The sequence below is a fragment of the Montipora foliosa genome, chromosome 12 (assembly GCF_036669935.1).
Source record: "Montipora foliosa isolate CH-2021 chromosome 12, ASM3666993v2, whole genome shotgun sequence".
Classification (NCBI taxonomy): domain Eukaryota; kingdom Metazoa; phylum Cnidaria; class Anthozoa; order Scleractinia; family Acroporidae; genus Montipora; species Montipora foliosa.
This window is the reverse complement of record NC_090880.1, coordinates 41,493,527-41,516,026: the sequence shown is the minus strand read 5'-3', so window position 1 is coordinate 41,516,026 and position 22,500 is coordinate 41,493,527. Positions and strand designations below refer to the sequence as shown.

Sequence of the window (22,500 nt, the reverse complement as noted above, 5' to 3'; positions counted from 1 at the left end):
TGCCCAATGGCCATCGAGTACAACGACTCGTTTCATTCAATCGACTCATTTCATGTGACTGAGTATGAGGAATCGTTATTTTTGATTGAGTACAATGACTCTTTTCCCTTGATTTCTGTCAAGTTCGACTCATTTCATTTCATTGGGCCGGGTAGTTTCATTTTCAAGATTTGTGCAAGCAGCAAAATGGCAATAGCTGGATGTTATTGTGACGTTTCTATTTGGAACCGCTGAACCGACCGACAACCTCTTTTATCGGTTTCTCGCGCTCAGAAGATGCACAGGTCATCCACGAATACACAGAAGACCCAACCTTTCACATAGGAAGCGTCTCCTTCTTGGACGCAATTAACATCATGTTAACCTGTTGTAAATGCTAATTTATATTAACTACATTACTAAGGTGGCTGAAGTTATTTCTTACAAATATTAATATGAATATTATTAATGTCAATTGACGTTAATGGCTATTAACACCTCTATATTAATTTATGATAGGCAAACTTCTCAAGAGACCAAGAAGACCTCAAAATGATGCTGAATTCGTCCGAGAAACGATTAATTACCATGATATCCGATATTGGGGTCCAAGTTAACGAGACTGATCAAAAACTGCGGGAAGAAACAAGATCGTTATGGGCCACCGGAATTGCATTTACAGACAAAATTCAGAAGGTATTCAGAATTGTGTAAAAATATTAAATCGCCACTTTATTTACGTCTCAAGTCTAAACAACCTAACACAAGAGGTCTACTCATCCTTGGTTTGCATCCACGAGATGAGGAGACGGCCATGTTAGTGTACAAAACAATAGAAAATGGCCACACAAGTTTTGCATAATAATAGAGTCAAATTCCAAAATGACATTTTAATGCAGTTCTATACACCAACAAGGCCGCCGTGACGTTAGATTTAAACCATCAATTGGCCAATGAAGGGTTAGTTTCTATAGAAACTGTGGTTCCCCTGTGGTGCTGCATGCGTCGGTGGGGTGCCAGTGAAACAAGAAAATTTGCTTTTGTCAAACGAGTTGTTTTTAAATTAACTACTGCTTGAAAAATTCGTGATCCGACTGACGTTTCAAGCGTTAGCCCTTCGCCGTCAGACCGGAAATGAGGAATTGAAGAAAATGAATCGAGGAGACTGAAAATAAACTCAAAACAAAGTTTCTGTGGGGAAGATCAATTCAAACTCTGGTTTTTTTTAGGAAAAAGAAGTGAAGTACACAAAGAGAACCTCTTGCTGACGAGTTGAAAAACGACATCTATTTTGGGGCCGATTCCGCCGGAGAATCACCACTACACTACCCCTGCTCTCTTGTACACCCTACAACCAACACCTGTGTCTCTAGAAGCTGTCTGTTAACGAGAATAAACGGAAAAAATGGACTGATTAGGGTTAGGGTTACTCCAATTTAGCAATCTGACATCTGCTCTAGTGATCTTATACTATTTTTCTGTAGGGCCATTAGGTCCGTACTTGAATACTCATGTCAGTTATTTCACAGTTGTCTCCCCTGTTACCTGTCTGATGAAATCGAGCACATTCAGCAACGCGCTATGCGCATCATTTTTCCTGATCTTAAGTGTAGTAGTGCGCTGAGAGAAGCAGGGATTCCAACAATTTATGATTGGAGAGAGAAACTGTCATGTGATCTTTTCAAAGACATAATGCATAATAAGGACCATAAGTTGGCAAGTCTCCATCCACCCAAGAATACCAATTGCAGATATTTACGATCAACAAGAACTTTTAACTCTCCTGTGTGTAAAACAGATCGGTTTAAGAAATCCTTCATGATCAACCATGGTCTTAAAATGTTAGACCATAATTCTTCTAATTTTTTCTTGTACTTGTAATTTTTTTTTTAATCTTCAATTCTTAATAGTTTTTTTGCACTTAATTGAATTATGGTTTTTATATTTATCATAATGTACTATAGTGTATTATTTATTATCGCGTAATTCAGTCTTCGGACTGCGAGGTGATTTTATCTAATAAACGATTTATCTATCTAATCAACGGTCTCCCACCGCAGAGAGGCGCATACGTTACTTGCCTCTCGTGTTTGTCTTTTGTTACTGTTGAACTAAACTGGGACATCTGTTGAAAGGTCAATTTGGTGTTTGCTCCTGTTTTGTCAGATAAAAAGCAGTTTGAATGACCTTAGAGACAAAGTCCACTCAGGAGAACAAAGAATAAACCAAACAATCGATCTAAAGGTAAGACATTTAGTACTTGAAGGCCGTTGGTGTCTTTTCTAGACAACAATTAAAGACAAATGCATAATGATTACGACAGCATAATGATAAACTAGTATAGCATAAGGATTTGAAACTGATATTGTTTTATATGTGAGTAGCAGAATCGGACTCGATTCCATGTCCCATAAATTAAGATCGCATTATAATTAAAGTCGACAGCTACTACTACTACTACTACTACTACTACTACTACTACTACTACTACTACTACTACTACTACTACTACTACTACTGCTGCCGCTGCTACTGCTACTGCTACTGCTACTGCTACTGCTACTGCTGCTGCTACTGCTGCTGCTTCTGCTACTGCTTCTGCTACTGCTACTGTTACTGCTGTTGCTGCTGCTTCTGCTACTGATACTCCTACTGCTACTACTACTACTACTACTACTACTACTACTACTACTACTACTACTACTACTACTGCTACTACTACTAATACTACTACTACTACTACTACTACTACTACTACTACTACTACTACTACTACTACTACTACTACTACTACTACTACTACTACTACTACTACTACTACTACTACTACTACTAATGGGCGTAATGTTCAGAATGGAGAGTTCAAGATTAGAAGGTCAATGATAATGACAATGATAGTTATCCGGGAGAGGTGTTTCACTTGGCTTGCTTTGTTCTGCGGGTTCCATGCCGAGAATCAGCAGCTTGTCTGAATTTTGCTCGTGACTGCATTTTGAGACAAAGGGAGACTTCACTGCGTAACATTTTAGATGCATTAAAGTGAACGAAAGCCACCGAGGCCAGTATGTTAACTTTAGATTGGAATATGTTGTTGCATGGTCGCCTCGCCTGCTCCGCAACAATTATCAAGTTAGCTTAGTGTTGCAGTCTAACACTTACGAACTTGAAACATGAACGCTTTTAAATTTTGTTTCATTCGTGTTACCGATTCTGCAACAGTTTGATCCCTGATATCAGATATTAACAGTGACCCTTGCAATCAGAAGAGTCTTGATTACAGCAAAACCTTTCTTTTTTTTCAATTTGAAAAAACACAGATGAAACATTACGGCGACGTTCAACCCCTTCGGATGTCATTTAATAATTCCCTCCGAGAAGTGAAGAATGAGTTGACTCGAATGTGGTTCTCACTGAACTCTACTGATAAAAGACTGCAAGAACAGATCACAGCTTCGTGGTTATCGATGTGGAGTGCAGTCAACGCCACCCAGCTGGAACTTGTGCATAAAGTAAGCAGATTCGTCTCGTGCTCAGAAAACTATTTCATTCCAATCCATTTAATTTCATTTCAATTCACTCCATCTCACTCCATTCCATTGCATTCCATTCTATTCCAGTCTATTATATTATTTTCTATTTTATCCTCGAGCAGCCGAAGTCATTAACTAACCATACCCACATAATATCCTCTTTAAACCGTGACATTTAGCTTAAAACTCAACGTAAAACGACATAAGGCAATCAGGTTACTACTCGTCGAAAAGCCCGAAATTTTCTTAAACAAACTTCTCTCTCTCTACCTCTCCCGTAAGGTACTAGGTTTTGTTTTACATGTACGAAGTAGCAATAGAAACAGATCACGAGTGTGACTTTTCAAAATAGTATTCACCCACCAAAGCACCTTCTTTACACTGAACGAATTTAGTAGATTTTTTAAGTAACTCATCTTCAAAACAAGTTACCCCAAAGCTACGGCTACCCATGATCAAATGAACTTTAAATATCTTCTGCCATAGCATTATTTCTGAACAACTCTTGTTTAGCCTCTCGTGCGGCAAAATCTGTGATCTTTTGACCTGTACATATTGTAACTGATAAGAAAACATGTATTTCCCGCTTAACTGTACTTTCACCTTTAAGTTAGCAGCGAAGAGACCTCAGGAAACTACCACGCCAAAAAGAGTGAGCACCTTTATAATTAAAGTTACTGTTAGAAAGTCCGAACCAAGAATTGCTCTTCATTTTCAACTTTTCAGATCACCAACGTCAGCAAGATGGCAGGTCCGAGTGTTGCACCGGGATTGAACGGTACAGGAGATCTTAGTCAATGCAAATACGATGTTGAAATCGGATTCCGTACGAATGGTCACGATACAGTTGCAGACGCTAGCGTAACTGAGTCAATAGTAAGTATGTCAAGACGAGTTAACCTCTTCAGAGGCAAGAAATTGACCATAATCGCCCGAATCGTAATGTTTGCTCATCAAAACAAAGGAACCATAATTTAATTCCTGGAAGATTTGTAAATTCGAGAAAAAAAGGTCGCTGCTTCTTGCTACCATATGGTATGTCTGATATCGGATCTCATGTTCATCTTTGTATCCTTTTTGCAGGGATCAAGAATAATTGGTGTAACCTGTTCCACAAACTTCGCTCAAGAGTATAACCTTGCGTCAACGGTTTCCTCAAACAAACGGAAATACATATGCAACTGCAAAGGGGCCTCCAATCACTTTCATCCAACGCAGCAGGAGAAGAAGTCATGCAACCTTCATTATTGGTCATGCCCGATAGGCTAAAGTGGTTTAATTAACTTGTACCATAACGTTCTTACTTTTTTATGTGAAAGGCAATTTCGGGAATTCAATCTCTACCCTGGTTTTTTAACCAATTTATTTCTAGTAAGAGTATTTTTTAGAGTTAAAATATGTAATCTCATAACGCATGGCCTTAAAGGAAAAAAAATTTCCTATTGCCATAAAAATTTCGTAAGATGAACGTTAACGATTGGAAATAGCACATTGCTACTGCCAAGCAATGCCAGCAATAATCGCATATGATAATTCTAATGGTGAGAATACAGATATCGCTTATGGCCAGCGCTCTTTCACACGGCTTCTTCGTATCATTAACATATTCAGGTAGAAGAATCGAAATTGTAAGTGCATCGTAACATTTGTTTTTACGTAGTTTATTTAAAACGGGTCCTCATGGATTTTTTACCCTTACTTTAAGAGACTCACTGGACTCAAGACAGCTGTTTCCTCCAGTCAGGGTGGTCCTTTTTCCGTGGTATGAGTCATCGACCACAACCTCCAATTCCATAAAATGAAAATCTAATAAGACCTGTGCGAGCATATTACATTGATTTTAACAGAACTTAAGAGTTCTTTCTGAAGAGGTGCATGTCACGTCAACAAATGAGCTTCATTGTTTACAGCGTGATGCTATACTAACAAGCGTATCTTCATCAAAGCGAGATATTAGATCACAACTTGCGTAATCTCCAACCTTGACGGCCGACGACAAGTTAAGCCAATGACTTTAAAGTATTAACCACTTCAAAGTTTAAAATGCGCGTTGCTGCATGGTTAGTCCTGCAAACGGTTTGCTTCAATGAGTATCGCCGGAGAGCATCGCGAAATTCTCTGAACCAATATGAACCTAAAATTATCTTTTGAATTGAGCGTGCTAGAGCAACAAAGTGGCTGCACTCTCACTTTAACGTGCTGATTATCTCATTGAACCAGTCACTAATTTTGAACTGAAATAAAAACGGATTCCACTGATGGATTAGAGAAAACACCGGTTTATGCTATCAATTTATCACAACACGAAGCAAATTCGGAAGGACATTGCGAGTTGTCTTTATGAAAGACGAGAATGAGCTTGCCTCACAATTATAACTTATTTTCAACACATATATATTCATAAGATATTTATTAGTAAAATCCAACTAGTGGTCTATTATCAATGCTGCGTTCTGATTGGTTGAGCTAATAGTAGGCTATTTGTTATAGCCCACTAGTAGCGAAAAGCGCCGGCCTTGAAAACCAAAACAACAATTAAAGTCTAGCTTTAACTAGCGAAAGATGTTTTGTCTCGATATTTTTTTGACCAACTAGTTGGATTTTACTAAAATAATTATTTCTCTCGCCCTCATGGCCTCTGAGTCAATAGCCCATTCGGCCTTCGGCCTCATGGGCTACTGACTCAGAGCCCAAACGGGCTCGAGGAATAATTGTTAATTATCATCATATATTATTCATATATTATATTCAATATTGACAACTTATTTTCTGTAGCTAAAAGAAACAAAATTAAAGCAGAACTTTCTTTTTTAGTTTCCAAAAGCCATGAAAAAATTTCTTTTGGGGATTTATGATCAGTAGCGCTTTGGTTCCCCATGGGACGGGGACTTTCATCGTTTGTCAATCGACATAAAAAGTTTTGCATCTCCAGCCTTCCCGCGTTTACTTTTTTTTTTTTCATATTTCATTTTTGTTTTACATCTATGTAAGAAATAGATTCCATGTTGTTGTGCATCTGTTCAGTAACAGGTCACAGATGACGTCAAAATGTGGCAAGAATCACGCAGTCACGTGTGTCACTGATGTTCTTACCACATTTTGACGTCTTCTATTACAATTCCGACTTCGTCGCGGAAGAAGGGCGTTTCTGCAAAGCCGAGTGCCATATGATGTGGATGGTGCTCGATTGTTTCACCTGATCAATCTTTCTGGAGACATTCATCCAAACCCGAGTCATCCTCGGCAGCGGTCCAAGTATCCTTGTGGTGAATGTAATCGGAACGTACGAAGCAACCAGGACGCCATTTTGTGTTCAGAATGTGATCGCTGGTTTCATGCGAAGTGTATCGGTATGCGAAAGCATATCTTTAAATATTACGTGGGGCATATATGGTATGCTGGTATATTAAAAGTTAGTGTTTCTGTGATCTTAAGTAAAGCCACAAGATTTTCATTAAATATTTTGATAATTTATTCTCATCTGTTACAAGCATTATATCGACTCGCTTTCTCATGTTTTTCATGTTTTTACCGAGAACAGCTGCAGAGTTGTTCAAAAGCTTGAAAAAGTCTTTTTCGAATGAATTTTTTGCATTCGTTCTTATTTGTATGTTGAAATTAATATAGTGTTTTAACCATTGAGACTGATTGAATTCTAACATTCTGTGTACCTTTCCTACTTTTAATCCTAGATCGATGTACAATTGAAGAGTTTCTGTAATGTAATATATGTTTTTATTATATGACTAGCTCCGTGAGCGGGCAAGATGAACCAAATCGCGCGCTCTGATTGGCTACCCGAGCGGGCAAGATGGAGCGATAGTGCCCGCTCGGGATTTCTCGCTTGGTCCCGCAAGATCAAAGATCATTTTTTGGTGTTTTAAGTCATATAATAAATCCTTTATTGACCAAGATTGTTCGGTCAAGATGACTGGATATTGGCCTCGTTCTTTTTTTGCGTGTTTATGGACCTCGACTTCGTCTCGGTCCATAAACACGCAAAAAAAGAACTTGGCCAATATCCAGTCATCTTGACCTCACGCTTGGTCAATAACCCACACATCTTTGTTGGATAGAGTAGGAATCAGTTTGTTTACCTGGCCGATTGTGATGTTGTATTTTTGTCTTATTTGTTCGCTATATGGTGATAACATATTTTTAGTTGCGTTGATTTTTTTCAGTTGCTAATGTATAATTATCATGCATATCATGCAAATCCTTAGGATACTCAAGATCGACTTCCAATATCATTCCTTTTTTATTGTCCTTTTTTAAGGTAGCTAAGTTGATTTTGTTAATCTGTTTTTTTGGTCAACCATCTACAACCACCGGTTGGTAAATACTGAGACATATTAGCCCAACCGTAAAGAATATTAGCATTCAAGTACATGATAAACTTCGAAGGCGCCTTTTCGTTGTAATTTTTCATGTGTTTGTTGTTTGCTTTTCCGTATCAATTAGCTATGTATGAGATACCACCTCTCATACCCTTTTCAATAAATTGAAACATATCTATGTCAGTCATTAGTTCTAATTTTATATCAGTCATTTTAAGCGTAGCATCCCATGGCCGCAACCCAGGACTTGTGAAATAGTGGCAAGGATCTAACTTGTAATATTGTAAACAGTTCTTTCTAAAGTTTTCGAAAACATCTGCTAACAAAAGGATATCACTCTTACGATATAAGTCATGAAACTCACCGATTGATTTTAAATCAAGAGTATTCCACACGTTTTGAGCAATAGACCTTATTCACAATGGCCGCCATGTTGGATTTGCTATTATCATTCAAATTTGCTACACACTTCTTAGGGGCCAAACAACACGAACACCTTAGCCACACAGATGATTTGTTTCACGTTCATTGAATGTTTATCACCTAGGCAGTAAAATGCAATCATTACACAAGTTACTTCGACGTCTTTTTAGTGAAAAATGAGCAGATAACGAAGTAGAAAGGCAAAATGTCAAAGGCAATCAAAAGATAAAAAGATTTTATAAAGGTACTTAATTCTAAATACTAAAATGGACTTTTTGCAATGTTATTTCAATATTTCGTTGAGCCGATTTTCCGCAATTTGCTTTTTTTTCAATGTTTGCCGCCCCCCCCTCCAGCATAACGCATGGCTAATTTGCATGGCATTATGAAAACCAACATGGCGGCTATCGTAAATAAGGCCTGTTGTTGATATTGATCGTCAGATATGTGTTCGTGGTTTAAAATGCTGTAAAAATTGTCTTTTGATGGTAGCTGTTCATTGTTAAACTTTTCGAAGCTGTCATGTCGTATGGATAAATGCCTTTTTGCTTCATCAGATTGAATAGGCCATTTCCGAGTTCATGTCTGCCTCCTCTTCAAAGCGAGTCTAAGTGCAAACTTTTTGTCATGATAATTAGTTCTACTTTACATATGAATGAAAACTAATTTTCATAAGAAAAACTTCGCACTTAGACTCTCTTTGAAGAGGAGGCAGACACGAACTCGGAAATGGCCTATTGCTCGTTTTTAGATATATCATTGGTGTATTTGAAGGCTTTATCAGGTAGGTCGCTGCTTACTAACTTATCCAGACTTGAACTCATAAACTGGAAGCTATCAGTGAATGTTAAATGGTTGCCTAACATGAAAGCCATACATTTTTCCATATTATTAGAGATGACTTTTATCTTCATCTGTTGTTCTTCACCTTTTTTATTTTTGTATGTATACTTTTTAGCTATTTCACCAATCTGCTGCATGATAAGGTGGTTGTCATATTCTCTTAAATTATGAAAAATGACAGGAATCTTAGTTAATTTCAAATTAAAATTACAGTCTTGGGGAGCTGATCCTCTGTATTTTCCAGTTACATGACAATGATCTCTAGCTTTAATGTCTCTTTTTATGTATTTTGTATTGCATATATGACATTTGTCAGCTGTTTTAAAATCTTTGACGTCCTCTTTTATCATTACCATGTCTTTGCTAAAATATTTTTTCTTGATCTTACTACAGTATTTGACTTCTTCTGACATCTTTTCTATAAATTTGTGTACTACGTCTTTTCCTCTGTAGATCTGAACTGATTTAGTGTAGTTATCGTCATAACAACAAACTACTTTATATCCGAAAATTTGGTTTTATCAACGGAGTTGATAATGTAAATTGACCACCGTACAGAGATTCTGCTGACGTTTCGACAGAGTTAATAGAGGGGACTCTCTATTATTCTCTCTCTATTAACTCTGCGTTTCGAGCGTCAACTATGGAGGCCCGTTCGTCAGAGCAGAGTTAACTCTGGACAGAGCGGATCGAGGAATTATGGGTAGTGTGTAGTTTTTGTAGAGGAGTAGGACCTTCGCTATTGGTGGTAACATGGCATCGTCAAAAATAGGAATACATTACTTAAATGAAAAGCGTTCGTTAATACCGTGGGGATTAAGGGTTCCAATTTGGAAGATGAATTTTTGTAGGACGGTTCCAGATTCATTAATGTTTCCTATTTTTCACGTTGTTGCCATGTTACCACCAATAGTGTAGGTCCCGTGTATACTCCACTATAAAAACTATACACAACCCATAATTCCTCGATTCGCTCTGTCGAAGGGCTAACGCTCGAAACGTCAGCTTTTAAAATCTCTGTACGGTGGTCAATTTACATTATAAAACCAAATTTTTGTATACTACTTCCCCACCGACGCAGCACCACAGTTTCTTTAGAAATTACCCCCTTCATTACTTTATATCCGTATGAACAATCAGTATGCTTTTGGTATGAATCAATATATGATTTGTCATTATTAGGTTTATATCCTTGTACTTTCTCTGTTATTGCTTCAAAATCTGCATAAATAACAGATGGCACTTGTATCTCGTTGAGTTTCCTTTTCTGGGCATGCGAGCGGACAATCATTGTGCGGACATGCAAAAACAAATGTTCATCTTCGAGGATAGTATTCCGTTTCCGATATATAACAGTACTGCTAGTTGTTTATGAAATTTGATCAACTTTAATATATTGTTGCCTTTCTAGTTATATTGTATTTATATTTATATTTATATGTGTGTGGGAATTCAGTTCCATATTTTTCACGTTACTCTGTTGATATCCTTCTGTGAAACTTAAACGGAATGTCAGACCTCATATAGAGCATGAATCCTCCACCATGTATATTTCTATCAATCGTGAGAAACGAAAGCCATCAATCATATATTGAACATGAATGTTAGGAAAAATTTGGTCTAGCTTTGTTTCCGAGATTACTAAGATATCGAAGAAACCCGACCGTAACCAATGTCGTATCTCATAAAATTTGTGTCCCGCAATACTGTTGGCGTTGATAGGACCAATCTTACAATTTTCATGAACTCTTTGGTGATTTTCTCAAAGATACGAGAGCGGCGGCCATTGTTCATTTGTTCATCCCAACTGACTTCTTCATGAACACACTTCCATTATTTCCAACTCCTTGCAGATCGTCACCAAAGAACGAATCACTTAGATTGGGCACTGAACAAAAAGAACACTGCCAATCCAAGTACTGCTGCTCTACTTAATATTTAAAGATATGCTTTCGCTTACCGATACACTTCGCATGAAACCAACGATTACATTCTGAACACAAAATGGCGTCCTGGTTGCTTCGTACATTCCGATTACATTTATCACAAGGATACTTGATCCGCTGCCAAGGGAACAGGAGTCATGGATCAAATTCACCAATCAAAAAGCAAAGATAAGAATTTTGTTTCTCTTGGAGCAATTCTGTGTTTTTTGATTGGTTAATTTGATCTGACCAGTTGTATAAAGTTAAAAAAACAAAAACAGCAGTAGACTAGCAACCTTTGTGGCATGATTATGGTGCTGCAGCAAGAATCCCCCTACGAGAAGGGGTTTCTCTCCACTAACGGAAATAATAATCTCTAGTAACGTGGGTAAGTGAGGGGAAAATACTGTGTGTGTGGATGGTGACTTGAGGGAAAATCATAGCCAAAAATTAGTCTGTAAAATGAGGAAGAGAAATTCACAAAGCAAACTCTCAACCTCACAATGGACTTAGCAAAACAGAACAAACTCTGTGTGAAAATAAGAACTTTAATTTTAGAAACAGCCAGATAGTACATGTACAACAAAACTAAATCAAGTGAGATGGATAAACAAATATTTGAACATGAAATTTATTCGTTCTTAAAAAATAAGAAATAATAAATAAGAAAAAACCCTAAATAAAACCTTCGTTCTTAAAACCACAGGAAAGGGCAGGTAAAAAAACCCAAAGAAATCCCTTGCAAAAATGAAACACAGATGTATTAAATGAGGCAAATCTAAACGAGCCGAAGGTAAAGAAAAGCTGATTACGACACCAATAGGCTCGTAAATGGCTGCGAATCTTCAGGGGTAGAGCGCAACCGAGCAAGGAGGTTTCTAGTCCAGCGCTGGACCTCTACCCGACCCCCTTGTGCCGAGTCAAGAAGGGAAAAAGAAAAGGACAAGCGGAAAACCAGGAGAAAACAACACCAAAACTATGGACAGACTAACGCGACCAAAACTGCAAAGCCAATCAAGCAAAACTGGGACTGATAACACTAACCAAGAACACACTTACCCGGTGTATAATATGATTACTGAAACAAAATTATAGTTTAAAATAAAGAAAAATGGATACCTGGTTACTTACATGGAAGAAAAAGCTGGCACAAATTTCCCTTCTCTCCAAAAATTTGCAAGGACTCCAGCAAACGTCAGCTGTGCTTACGACAAAAGAATTCAAATATGACCCAAACTGCACACAGGGCCTGGGAATGAAAAATGCGAAGGAGTCGATCTGGGAACCAGCACGACAGGGAAAATGCGCAATTCACTAAAAGACTACTACAAAATGGGGATTATGAAGCCAAAGAAGGGGTAGATTGGCCCAGAAAAACATGGAAGCCCAAGTGAGATTGTGTTGCTATTTATACAGGGTGTACTGCAGGGGTATATTCATTCGTTCTTCTGAATGGTTCCAGGAAAAAATCCCATCAGGTGTATAAATCATTCGTTCTTACGGATAGATCTAGGGAAAAATCCCATCAGGTGTATAAATCATTCGTTCTTTTGGATGGATCCAGGGAAAAATCCTATCAGGTGCATAAATCATTCGTTCTTTTGGATGTTACCAGGAAAAATCCCGTGAGGTGTCAATTGACAGAAACTGAAAATAATAATAATAATAATAATAATAATAATAATAATAATAATAATACAGCTGTTTCTAAGTTAGTATTAGGCTAGTGGTTAAGAAAATAAAACCAAATTGTATCTGTGTGTATTGTAATGCAAAGTGTGAACACCACTACCAAGCAAAGAGTTGACTAGGACAAAAGGTGGTATCCCTGCTGTATATACCTATTGAGATAGTTGTATAAAGTTAAAAAAAAAAAAAACAGCAGTAGACTAGCAACCTTTGTGGCATGATTATGGCGCTGAAGCAAGAATCCCCTTACAAGAAGGGGTTCCTCTCCACTAACTGAGATAATAATCTCTAGTAAAGTGGGTAAGTGTGGGGAAAATACTGTGTGTGTGGATGGTGAGTTGAGGGAAAATCAACACCAAAAATTAGTCTGTAAAATGAGGAAGAGAAATTCACAAAGCAAACTCTCAACCTCACAGTGGAGTTAACAAAACAAAACAAACTCTGTGTGAAAATAAAAACTTTAATTTCAGAAACAGCCAGATAGTACATGTATAAGAAACTAAATCAAGTAAGAGGGATAAACAAATATTTGAACATGAAAATTATTCGTTCTTAAAAAATAAGAATAATAAATAAGAAACAATCCCTACACAAACCCTTCGTTCTTAAAAACAGGAAAGGGCAGTTCCAAAACCCAAAGAAATCCCATGCAAAATGAAACACGTATCCCTATCCGTATCCATAGTAACAACCACGGCTACAGCCTGGGACTGAATACCAGGTTGTTGAATATGTTGAAACAGTTTGCCCACCCTAGCAGTCAACATCGGAGCTGTTTCTCGATAACTTTTCGGGCCAGAAAAACCATTCGTGAAACTGCCAACCGCTTATTATGGAAAGCCGATCTTTTAACATGTTTTCAACTGTGAAGTTTTTCATGTTTTAACTGTGAAGTTTGACGACTTAAATCATCTCCTTTCTTGAAATACAAGGGGAATTGTGAAGCCCGAAAATGGCCCGTAAAATTTCGGGACTTTCGAGAAACGGGCCACTGATTACATGCAGATGGGCGGGTAAACCGGGTAGGTGGGGTCGAAAAATAGCTTGCGTTTGCATGTAATCTTACTACTCCAGGGTCCCTGGGTGACCTTTCTCGAGGCTACTGCGTGGTCGCGAAGAACGTAAATCGTGAGTGAAGGACACATGCTCTTAATAAAAGAACGTCTCTGTGATGCACGAAACAAACAACTGGCAAATGTAAGAATAACACTGTTATGTGAAGTCATAAAACGACCTTCCTCCAAGAACAAGTACGCAGTCTAACATTGGTACGAGATTGTTATTATAATTATTGTGCGCTTAAACATGACCCACGACCGCGATCTTACGATTTTTCCATTTCACTGGTTCCTTATGCAAGTCGTTCTTTTCTTTTTTTACTATTCTTTCAAAGAAAATTTATACGCTTGTTAATTTCATGTTGACAGCTCGGATGGATAACCCAGGCGGTGCTGACAAAACGGATTGGAAGTTGTGTTATCTGCCAGCAATCGATTAAGGAAAAGCTGCGATGCCCTGCACAATCCAAACGGCAGGATAAAGAAGCCGGTTATAAGACACTCGGAGAACATTTAAAACAGTTTGCCGAAATAGATGAAGGTGATGGCATCCTCGCCACTTTGTACAGACATAAAGCCAGTTTTCACAAAACCTGTTACGATAGGTTCAATTCCACCCAACTAAATCGAGCTCAGAAAAGACAATCTGAAGCCCAAGAACATCTTGGAGCAGGTGGGACGTTTACCCGATCAAATGCTGCTTCTTATACGAAAGATTCCCAAGCATCTTGTATTATATGCGAATCTAAAAAAGGGCCGTTTCACAAAGTCTCAACTATGGAATTTGGATGCTCGAGTTCGAGAATGCGCTACTTAACTTAATGATGAGAAGCTTTTAGCTAGACTTGGTGGGGGAGATCTTATCGCACTAGAGGCACGTTATCATGGAACGTGTTTAACGATGCTTTATAGAAGAGCTGAGTACGCAAGACGAGAAAACATCCCAGATGAGGAGAAGCCTCAACGGCTAGAAGGGATTGCCATGGCAGAAGTAGTTACATTTATTGAAGAATCTCGAAAGACTGGAGCCGAACGTCCCACCATCAGGTAGCAGACCTTGCCAAGATTTACACCTCTGCCCTGGAACAGCTCGGTATGAAGACGACTGCAAAGTTAAACACTTTTCATCGTAAAGAACGGATTGTTCACCAAGTACCTAGCCTGGAATATTTCAACAAGGGGCGTGATGTTTACTTGGTATTTCGTGAGGACGTAGGTAACGTGCTTCAAAAGAGACAAAGAAGATCTGGACGACGAAGGAATGCACTTAGCAAAGGCAATAATTCGAAAAGACATACTAGGCAATAAATACTCGTTTAACAGATCGTTTGATGAGAACTGTCAGGTTAGGTCCGTTCCCCAGTCCTTGATTTCTTTTCTGAAAATGGTTTTACTTGGACAAAACATCAACGACCAAGCAGAGAGTGTTTCGAAGGGTCATGCAGCTCTTACGATTGCACAGTTAGACCAATTCAACACTTATGTCCGTCGTCGTCCAAGAAGACAGCACTCGAAACCTGGAACAGTTTCCCTCAGATTAGACCTATTTTCATCGCCTTGTCCAACTCCCCAACAGCACAAAAGCTGGATTACAGTGGTGTCAGCCTGGGTACAATACATATACAACATAAAAATTACAATACATATAAATTATTCACATTAATGGCTAACATAGACATTGGTTCCAAAGTCTCTTCGCGTACCTGTAAGTAAGAAAGTTCCTTAGACGGTCAGTGTTCGCCCTATCGCGGGACTGGGCAGTATTCCCAGACCGTTACCGTAGCCATGGGGGTGATGACTGTATGCAAGTCCTTGAGCGATATGTTGTTCTGTTGTATGATAGAACGAGTAGCTGCTTGACTGTTGACGAAGCCCGAAAGCAACTGTTTACTCGGAAGTCTTGTAGGTTTGATTCCATCCCACCGACACGCGATGCTTTACTTCAGCACGTTAAGCGCACAGCCTATCAGGCTGGCCACATCTGGGAACAAGCGCTCATCGAAAGTCCTCTTGTTCCAAGTCCACGACATTGGGGCTGGATAACTGAGAGTGGAGAGTGGAGGCCACTATGGACAACACTACCGGAAATAACCAAGTCGTGCCAAGAGATAGTCATATGTGGCTGCAAAAAGGGATGCCGTGGAGGATGTGGTTGTCGCACAGTTAGCCTGCGCTGTACAGCTTTGTGTGCATGTCAAGAGGAATGCGAAAACCAGTGAATCACCTCTACTTGCCAAAACACTTGTTCATACATTATTGTTACATGAACATAACAGATGTCGCACCAGCATACACTTTGAACAAACATTTATGCAACAAACATCTGAAAGTGTAGTAACGAGAAAGAGTAAAAAGAAACTCCACTGAAACTGAATTTCGTTTCTTTAGTCGTCATAATGAATGTTTAGTTTTTCCATTTCCGGTCAAGAATGGGTAGGTTATACTTTCTCGTTTTATTTTTTTCTGTATCACTACTTGGAAAACAAATAATCAAATTATGTATCCTTAAGCTCATTTCTGTTCGTCCCAGCTGTTTTTATACCATTAAGGGGATTTAAATTTGACTTTTATTTCTTTTATTTCTTTCTTCCGTTATAATAACGGCCATTTTGAATTTTTTCTTTATTTCGTTTACTTATCAGTTTTTTTTCTTTCAAGAGAACGATCAACTTTAGCATTTATTGCTCTTTAGGCCGTTTTTTGTCCATTTTACTTGTTTTCGGTCTTTTTTAGAGCTCCCTAGTTAAAATGGAATTAGCTTCCGGTTCAAAGTGGCGGCCATTTTTAATTTATGCATAAACAACCCTTAAGTACAACTTGCGCCTGTGTCTCCATATCTCTTTTGATCAGCTCATTAAATACCATATTTGTGCCAATTTTGGTGCTGTTAAAAGTGAGAAATTCAAGCACATATCGGCTCTACTATTTAATAGCCAAAGACCGTAATAGCAGGGTGCGAGAAGACATTCCATTGATAACACTGTTTCAGATCTTTATCGTCAGATTGACCTTATAACCAACTCTAGCGCAGAAATAATTTGGACGAGTTGGACGAACCTAGTAATGGCATTAAGACCAGAAAGTTGGTCTTAAAAGTTGAAAAAAAAGCAACTAAAAAAGAAATTAGATCATCAAAACGGAAGAAATAAATCCTGATGCTGTCTAAATGCCGTTCGTTAACTGTTATGACGAGAGTTAGAACTGTAGAATTGCACTGTCAGGACCAGAACATGTGTCGGTTAAGTCTGTAAAAGCGATCGAGAGTCCGTAATAACGGAAGTTTCTTTCAATCAAAAGTCTATAATTTTTGGTTTGGTTTATGGTAGCATAAACTGATGTTAATAAACCTGAAAATTACATATATGCCCTATGAAAACACACATATTGACGTATTAGCAATAATCGTATCTCTGTTTATTTGTCACCCAACATTCAACATTTGAATAAGCATTTGTACTAAGTAACGGTACAGACTAGTTCAAAGTACAAGAAAGAACAATGAACAGTAACTGGTTGTCCGATTACAATGTATCCTTCTCGTCTGGCAAAGTCCACTGTAACTTAACAGGATTTATTCTAGTCTCCAAAAAGGTTCCATTTTTAATAGCACGTGCTCATCATGCACATGTGCTCCTCTTTATGCCGTACACTTCCTTTCCCTGTCAGTTCTCTTTGGGCTTCGGTTCGTTAACAACAGCGTTTTGTTTTTCCCTCCCACCCCACCATTTTTTTTTTGTTTTTGTTTTGTTTTGTTTTGTTCTGACCGGAACCTTTATGTAGCTCGTTCAACTATTCATCACTCCCATTACATATTTAGCACGACCAGATAGTACATCAGCAGATCATTTGAAATGGCAAAGACAATTACTGGATGTTTCCCTCGGAAAGCGCAATATTTTCTCGGGAAACAAAATGTACTGTTTCCCTCGGGACCAGTCATTAAGTGTTTACTGGGTTCCAAACATGGTAATCTGATACAAGTCTGCAATCTATACATTATATGACTCTCGTTGACACTTAGCGATAGCTACTACTATTGTAGTTTTAAGAAACAGGATGCAAAATCCTCCCCGACTTTGGAACCGTTTATGTGTGGAAACCACATTGGGGAGTAACATTTATGGACCTTTTTTTGCAAACGTGTACGTGCTATGCAATTTGTAGCTAATCTCTTGGCCTTTAAATAGCCTTTTTGCTCGCTCTCATTGCCCCATGTTTCTTGAAGGAGTATTACCTTCATCACCATATGCCAACTTGAAAGCTACACGCGGACATACCTCCTAGCATGTCATGAGGGATAAGTCAATTCTCTGAATTCTGCATAGCTTGCCGAAAAGCAGTTTAACAACTGGTTGATTTCACAGACAAAAAAAATGGACCAAGTGAACCATGGATGTAAAGAAACGTGACCCTTTTCATGAAGTCAACACCTACTGTCAAATCATAAAAAATCCCTTTATAAATCATGTTCCACACTCGATTGATTGTTCTAACCCAGCCAAAATAACCACCGGTAATTATGCTCGTCTTCATTGCTAGAGAAACTAACTTTTATTAGAAGGGAAGCAGTTTTATAAGCTAAGACAATTTAGGCAAACAACACGGTATGTTCCACTACTTTCGTGGAATCCACCAAATATTCGTTATGTCATCAATTCCGGCCACGTACTAGCCTGCGATCAGGCCCTCCGAGGAACTGGGGTTGACGGTAGAATGGGGGCCTGCCCGCATGGCTTAGTATTTTGAATGTCGCGTCCAAATTTTGGACGCAAAATACTGATTGGGTGAATTTAAATTACATCATGACGTCACCATTGACAAGCTCCGACAACAAGAAAGCCACTTCGCTTCGCAGAGATGAGGGGGTCAGAAATGCGTTTGAGAAAATTGTAGATTGTTTCAATTTTACCATAACTTTACATAATTAAAGGTCGGGCAACGCGATGCAATGGCTTCTCTCCTGGAAGGAAAGGAAGTTCTGTCTCTGTTATCCACAGGATTCGGGAAAAGTCTTATTACTCAACTGTTCTTTGTAGCGGCCAAAATACAACGAGCTAGGGCGACTTCATGTCACCGTGGTAGTTTTCTGTCCTCGACAAAGCGTTATCGATGATCACATTTGGAAAAAAATGGGCCTTTCGGCTCAGTTGCTGATTTAATGATAAAGAACGATAGAGGAATTCTACACAATTTTAGCAAGTATTTGGCTAACCCGAAAAGGTGGCTCCACAAATGATTGCTCGATCTCCTGGTAACTCCGCAATACTCCGATACAATTGAAAACAAAATATTCCAATTTTCAAATTATTGAATTAGTAAAATACATATCTATAACCACAAATACTCGATAAACCTTTGAAATAAAACGGTGTAAGTGTTAGAATATGTCTAGTATTAAAGTGTGATGTAGTAGTGGTTGTAATGTCCGTATTTCATTAAAATGAATTTAAAAAGTTAAGTCCGCTTCTCTTCACCGAAATTTGGCAGCAGTTGTGGTCGACTAGTCTCACACAGTGGAGATACGGTCAGGGAAAGCAGATTTCTCTATTGCGACTCCCGTCGTTTCAAGTTTGTGTGCTGAATTTTTCCGTGACGAACGAAACACATTTCCTGTGGAAGGGACTTCTACGAATTACCGTACAGAATATTCAACTACGCTTTACAGCATCAGCAGTAGTTGTTAGAATTTTCTGGCGAAGGCTTCCTTCCTTTACAGTTTTTTTTTAGTTTCTGCCTCGAGCAATTTGAAATACACAACGCGTGGCTTACTGCTTTTTTAATGTTTACTTCGGGTGCGCGCTGATTGGCTAATTTTTGACAGCTCTCTCAGCGTGACACCAGGGGGCGGCATTCAAAATTCAAAGGGATGCGTGCAGGCTCTCCTTCCCTCCCACCGCAGACAGAGAGCCTGCTCGCAGGCTAGCCACGTACATGAATATGATCTACATTTCGAAGTAAAATCAGGCTACTTTTAAAAGAACGGACAATATACTAACACCATACGAGCGGCAAATTCTTTAAAAAGGCTTCTATTAATTTCTACCTCATCACTTGTGGTAGAAATCGAGTTACTATTTTGGCAACTGGTTACCCATTTTACGCCAAATGATCATGTGCATGGAATTTACAAATCCCCACTACGTTACGAAAGCAATTTGTTGCATGGTTGACATATTCTCTGCAGATCACAAGGTTTACACTTGTTTTTCTTCGACATTTCATAGCGCAATCACAAAAGTGTTGTAATTGGAAGCAACTGGCTTTGACATTGAGATGAAGAGATGAACGATGAAAAGTAGCTTTTAATTCGTTGCAAGATGTGCTAAAATTGTGAAGACACCTTCAGAGGATCCGGAGCTTGTTCTGTATCCGTGAGCCTCATCTAACCACCAACAACGTTTTCATAAGATCTCGAAAATATTTTCACATTAGAGGGCGGGATAGCACGCTTGTGAAAATTTTGAACTTCTCCCCGATTGTTTTTCTTTCAATTTTGTATTTAATCAGAAAAAAAAAAGTTCCGTTACAACCGTGAAGTCACCTGTCAATTTTCGTTCCCTCAAAGAGACCCACGAAGAGTGGCTAAATGCTCTTCCAAAACAAAATAAACAAGGCAATAAAGAGCAGAAGAGGGGATTGCACTTCATGCAACAAACCATAGTTAATCGAGGGACTGGTTACGAAACCTTAAAACCTTCAAAAGCGAAAACAATGTTGTCGCAATCGATGTTGAATTGACGGTGAATTGGTCTCTCATGGGCTCCCAAATTAGTCGCTCATAATTTAATCCAAGGATTTGATTGGTTATCGTATCGAAAAAAGGTATGTTTTGTGCAGGGTCAAGGCCAAAAATACAGACAAAAACATTAAAGAAAGGAAGTTGTCGAGTTTCATAACCATCTCCATGCATTAACTATGAACAGACTACCTTGTCGGAAATATTATATAATCTGCTATAGTCACTCACGAGGGAATTTTCTTTTTTGCAAAGCATTTGTTTGCGACGTCATCATCATGCACTATGGAAAACTGAAGCACCATCGTGCAGTATTGAATTTAATTAAACGAATTTACTTGCTATGTTATAAATATTTTTGCTACGTCCCTTTTATTCTATAGTCAATTTCGGTTGAATTTATTTTTAATTTATAACGAAACGATAAAAGGATTTCGTGGTTTCTTGAACCCAATGAAAGCGAAAAATTCTCGCCAGGCCTGCTCGTTTAGATTGACACCTGAATGATCGAGTCACCACTTTTTACCTCGGTAACCGCACTAAAAGTTATTATAGGAACAGAAGCCGATCTTACCCCGGTAACCGAGATCATATGAAGCGGGCCTCAAAAGATACGACGGTATGCATGAACAACTGGTATTGAATTTCATGAGCACCTTATAATATCAGCGTCTTTCCCAACGTCACTAAACTGCCGGCTCCCACAGAGAGAGAGACAAGAGGCCAAAGTAGGCATTCTATTGGCAATTACAGAAAGCTACTGAGAAAGACCAGAGTTACCCTGTATATCTTTTTGAGATGGATACCTTGGCAAATGTCTACTCCAATCTTGCATTTAGTAGCGATGTAGTTTCCGCGGGAAATTTGACGCACACGGCTAAAGTACGCAAAGGCACCTCTAGAGACTTTGTTCCACCAGATGATGCAATCTTCGGTCACACCGCTGCAACTCCAAGACGAGAAATTTTTTTCGACTCTTCTGGCTGGGGTAAGGAAGGCAAAGCTAGACCAGACGCAGGATACCGCTCACAAGTCTTTTACCTCGATGAGTATGCGTTGGTAGGTGATCAATGTGGTAATGAAGTGACTCCATCGGGAAAGAGAGGCAAGACTAAGAAACCGAACTGTTCTCCCGATCAATTGAACAACACTGGTTTTTACGACAATTTAACAGATTCACGAGAGGAAAACCAACAGGAAAGGAAAAGCAGCAAAGAAGAAAGAAATAGCACCTCTTCCCGTTTTAATGTCTCAAAACACCAGAACGTGGGAAGACACTATTGCTGTGGTATCTTTGGTATTCGAGAAATTGCTCTTCTTCAAGTCCTGACTTTTTTCACAGCAGTTGCGGGTTTGACTTTGGTGATGATGATACTCAATGGGATGATCACGATTTCTCCAAATGCTGTGAACGGTATGCTGAAAATTTGGTTAAATAATATGTTTGCAAAAATTAGTGCAGTCAGTGCGGGTTAATTTCGGATCGTAGTTATGATTTTCGTTCGTACATGTGCTTACGATGTGACCACTTCTATGATTAATGTTGACGGACTATTTGATTAAGGTACTGACTGATCCAGGCTCGAGTGTGCGCAGGCTGAAAATAGAAGGGTTGTTCTTGTTATGTTTAAATTGAAAAGTATCTTCTCAAGTTTCGAGATATAGAGTTTCAAGATATCTATGTGAATTAGACCAGGAAAATTTCACAAATCAGGTATTAATTTTAACCGAGCTTTTTAATTGCTATGGACAGGAAGGAAGAGAAATTTCTGGATAAATGATGAATCACTCAACCGGGGAGAAATTTTACCTAAATGAAAAAGATAGGACGTTCCTGTATTATTTCCCGCCGCGCACTTGGAAATTTCTTTCACATCTGTAGGGAATTAGTTGCAGGAAGCAAACTGTGATAGAAAATAAGGCAACATGATTCTGAACTGAATGTTCGAAATAATCTGCTTTCTTGATAAAAACGAAAAG

General features: G+C 38.7%; 2 protein-coding genes across 3 annotated transcripts in view; both read left to right on the top strand.

Moving 5' to 3' along the window:
* LOC137979427 (uncharacterized) overlaps positions 1-8,907 on the top strand; it is a 14,826-nt gene extending 5,919 nt beyond the window's left edge. Inside the window, exons 4-8 of one of the 2 annotated variants that reach the window (XM_068826685.1) lie at positions 499-675; positions 2,146-2,223; positions 3,297-3,488; positions 4,236-4,385; positions 4,593-8,907. In XM_068826685.1, the coding sequence (XP_068682786.1) occupies positions 499-675; positions 2,146-2,223; positions 3,297-3,488; positions 4,236-4,385; positions 4,593-4,778 (783 nt within the window). In that variant the 3' untranslated portion in view covers positions 4,779-8,907. The remainder of the gene's footprint in view (positions 1-498; positions 676-2,145; positions 2,224-3,296; positions 3,489-4,235; positions 4,386-4,592) is intronic. The other variant, XM_068826684.1, reaches the window with a different exon arrangement.
* A 12,170-nt stretch (positions 8,908-21,077) lies between these two features.
* LOC137979899 (uncharacterized) overlaps positions 21,078-22,500 on the top strand; it is an 11,146-nt gene continuing 9,723 nt past the window's right edge. Inside the window, exon 1 of the mRNA XM_068827215.1 lies at positions 21,078-21,934. Coding sequence (XP_068683316.1) covers positions 21,319-21,934 — 616 coding nt within the window. The 5' untranslated portion in view covers positions 21,078-21,318. The remainder of the gene's footprint in view (positions 21,935-22,500) is intronic.